General features: G+C 39.2%; 1 protein-coding gene across 1 annotated transcript; it reads left to right on the forward strand.

Moving 5' to 3' along the window:
* Window positions 1-1,762: 1,762 nt before the first annotated feature.
* On the forward strand, window positions 1,763-3,451 carry LOC130818566 (uncharacterized). The gene is made up of 5 exons (XM_057684731.1): window positions 1,763-2,102; window positions 2,207-2,376; window positions 2,470-2,824; window positions 2,866-2,951; window positions 3,005-3,451. The coding sequence occupies exons 1-5, from the start codon at window positions 1,763-1,765 to the stop codon at window positions 3,449-3,451; spliced, it is 1,398 nt and encodes a 465-aa protein (XP_057540714.1).
* Window positions 3,452-3,662: the final 211 nt, after the last annotated feature.

The raw sequence follows: 3,662 nt of genomic DNA on the forward strand, positions 1-3,662 counted from the left end.
TGTCGATACCAAACGGTTTTTTAAAAGAGTTTGGGTTTTGATAAATTAATCATTTATAAAGAGTTACCAATTGAGCAAATAAAGAATTTAATTGAAGATGTCTGTTAACGACTTGTATATAAAATGTTGTAGTTTGTTGAATTACTCAACAGTTCAATTATTGACAGTCTTTGATGGGGCCTATCCCTTATGGGGGATAGATTCATTTTCAGGTTAGCTCTGCGGTGGAGAGGATGCCTACATGTATTATGTGTTACGAACGAGGCGAAAACTTCTTTTGGAATTACATTTTGTAAATCAGATATTTGTATAATTAAATTGTAATGATTTTATAATGTTTTGTAAATAATCACTTACTTATATAAAAAGTTGTAAATACTCTGATATTGGTTTACTGCGGCTATCGAGCTACAGGTTGGATTTAGCCCAGACTTCTATAAATCTTCTGTTATGCATTGTAGACAATATTATTATATTGTTTACGTTGGTTTGGGCTGTTTCAGTAGCCCATCCTTTTTATTTTGTTTATTTACTTATTTATATACATCTTCTTGCGAGACTCAACTAAAAAACTCACATTTGCGTGCTCACACATTTTAATAAAATAATAGTTTGATTCGAACCTCTTTATTTTAGAGATCGTAATTGTATTTTTAATATAGATATATGTTAATATTTAAATTCGTATATGAAAGGAATTTATTAAAACTACCTCTAAATTAATTCAATATAATTATAAAATCCCCAAAAGTTATTAAAATATTAATTAATGACGTCATAAAATCTCGGGGAGTTACACCTTCAACCCATCGATAGACCTCTGATTGGGTTCGGAGATGGAAGAATCATCCCCCTCGGAACGATAGTCCGTCCAATAAGAGTTGGCGAGAAAAATCAAGGTCGGAGTCTTGCAGTCCGCTTCACTATGGTTGATATAAAGTTTTCCTACAATGCAATTATGGGGCTTCCATTAATCAACAAAATCAAAGCCGTCATATCCACTCATCAGCTACTCCTACAATACGAAAGAGACGATGCCAAAGTAGGAATATTGAGAGGTGACCAAAAATCAGCTCGAGAATGCCTCATCAACACTTCGAAAAATGGTGAGCTAGTTCAAGAATGCGGAAAGAAGAGAAAACTCGAAGAAGCTTCTGTGTTAAATATCTAGATCCCGCCACAAAGGCCGGAACCCGCTGAAAAATAAGAAGTAGACCTTTGGGGCAAAGGCGAATTGATCAAAATAGGCACAAACCTGAAACAAGAAACAAAGCAAGAGATACTCAGTGTCAATTCTGAATTCCGAGACATCTTTGCCTTCAATATCTCGGAAATGTCGGGTATCCCAAAAGAAGTCATGTGCCACAAACTTGACATTTGACCTAGATACAAGCCTGTCAAATGGAAACTGAGACATCAAGGCAAAGAACGGGTAGAAGCAGTAGAAGCCGAAGTTCAAAAGGTCCTTAAAGCTAATTTCATTCGAGAATTCCAATACTCTGATTGGCTCTCAAATGTGAACCTGGTGAAAAAGTCTAATGGAAAATGGAGGATATGTGTTGATTTCACAGACTTGAACAAAGCATGTCCCAAAGATGATTATCCACCTCCAATAATAGATCGCCTAGTCGATTCTATAGCCGGATATGCACTTCTTAGCTTTATGGATGCAAACGTTGGATACCACCAAATTCCTCTAGCAGAAGAAGATCAATCACACACAACTTTCATCATAAGTTTCGGAGTTTACTGCTACTAAGTCATGCCATTTGAACTTAAAAACGTCGGACCAACATATCAGAGAATGGTCAACAAAGTGTTCAATGCTCAAATCGGGAGAAACTTGGAAGTCTATGTGGATGACATGATAACAAAAAGCAAAGAAGCAAAAGATCATGCTAAAGATCTTCGTGAAACATTCTCCACCCTCAGGGACCACATCATGCGCCTCAACATAGAAAAATGTGTTTTTGGGGTAACTGCCAGAAAATGCTTAGGCTTCCTTGTTGATGAAAGACGCATCGAAGCCAACCCGGATAAAATACAAGCTATCCTTGACATGCAATGCCCCAAATCCGTCAAAGAAGTACAAAAATTGACTGGTTGTGTAGCTGCGTTGTGAAGGTTTATGTCTAAGTCAACAAACAAGTGTTCACCATTCTTCAAGACTCTCAAGAGCAAACTTTCGAATGGAATTCTGATGTAGAAGAAGCATTCCAACAACTCAAGAAATATCTCGCCAACCTCCCCGAACTAGTTTCTCCAATTGTCGGAGAAGTCTTATCCCTTTATGTGGCAGTCTCTGATTACTCGTTAAGCGTCGTATTATTGGCTGAGAGAGAAAGAAAGAAGTTCCCTATATACTACATCAGTCAGGCATATTGAGGATCTGAAGCCAACTACAGTGAAATCGAGAAGGTCATTTATCACGTGGTTATGGTCAGCCGAAAATAAAAGCCATATTTCTAGTCACATCAAATCCGAGTCAAAACAAGCCAACCCTTGAAAAAGATCTTGGAAGGGAATAATCAATCCTCCAGGGTAGCCGATTGGTCCACCCAGTTGGCGGATTTCGGTATTGAAATCGAACCACTCACTGCTATCAAAGCTCAGGCTCTTGCTGATTTTATTCTAGAAACGACGGGAATCATTCCAAATGACCCCAACGAAGAGTGGAAACTATATGTTGATGGCTCATCCACCAGAACCTCCACTGGGGCAGGCATTATCATCATTTCATTGGCTAGAGTAAAGATGGAACACGCAGTACGCTTTGAGTTTGTGGCCTCAAATAATGAGGTGGTGTATGAAGCACTGCTTTTGGGCATTACATTTACTGTAATTCATGGGCTCAAATTCTCTCAGCTTATTCAGACTCGCAGTTGATAGTTGGTCAAGTGAATGGCGAGTTTAAAGCCAAAGATGACAGCATGAGAATGTACTTGCAAAAGGTGAAAACCACGGTTAAACAACTGGAACAATTCAGTATTTCTCACATTCCCAGATTCGAAAATGCTCAGCTGACTCGCTGGCCAAATTGGCTAGTTTAGCCGATGGTCCCAAAGCTCGCAACATCACATGGGAAATTTTACCTAGCCCTAGCATAAATCAATCAATCACCATGGTGGATGCATCCAACACTTGGATGGATCCCTTCATCAAATATTTCCAACAAGGAACAGTGCTTGATGATTCGACACTTATTCCCCCTTTTTTGAAAAAAGTGAAGTGGTACGCGTTCTACGAAGGCAAACTATACAAAAAGTCATTCACTCATCCTCCACTAAAGTGCGTGACTCCTGAAGACGGTAATTACATACTCCGAGAAATCCATGAAGAAGGTTGTGGCATTCACCAAGGTGTCAGAGCAATCATCAACAAGGCCATAGGAAGTGCGTATTATTGGCCAACTTTGAAAGAAGATGTAGAATCCCTGATCAAGTCCTGTTAAAGTGCCAATTTTTTGCTGAAATTCGTAGGAAGCCTTCAAACTATCTTTCCACGATCCAAGCTGTGCTCCCTTTTGACAAATGGGGGCTAGACCTACTGGGACCCCCCTCCCCCCCCTCCGCAAAGGGCCAAAGAAAATTCATAATTGTAACCGTAGATTATTTCTCCAAGTACGTGGAAGCTAAATCCTTAAGTACCATCACTGACAAGCA

The sequence above is a fragment of the Amaranthus tricolor genome, chromosome 7 (assembly GCF_026212465.1).
Source record: "Amaranthus tricolor cultivar Red isolate AtriRed21 chromosome 7, ASM2621246v1, whole genome shotgun sequence".
Taxonomy (NCBI): domain Eukaryota; kingdom Viridiplantae; phylum Streptophyta; class Magnoliopsida; order Caryophyllales; family Amaranthaceae; genus Amaranthus; species Amaranthus tricolor.

Excerpts from the sequence above, each read along its gene's own strand:
- LOC130818566 (XM_057684731.1), top strand. The coding sequence starts at position 1,763 with ATGCCATTTGAACTTAAAAACGTCGGACCAACATATCAGAGAATGGTC. Across the intron at positions 2,103-2,206 it reads AGAAGTACAAAAATTGACTG|AAGAAGCATTCCAACAACTC; the intron begins GTTGTGTAGCTG and ends ATTCTGATGTAG. Across the intron at positions 2,825-2,865 it reads GTATGAAGCACTGCTTTTGG|CTTATTCAGACTCGCAGTTG; the intron begins GCATTACATTTA and ends AAATTCTCTCAG.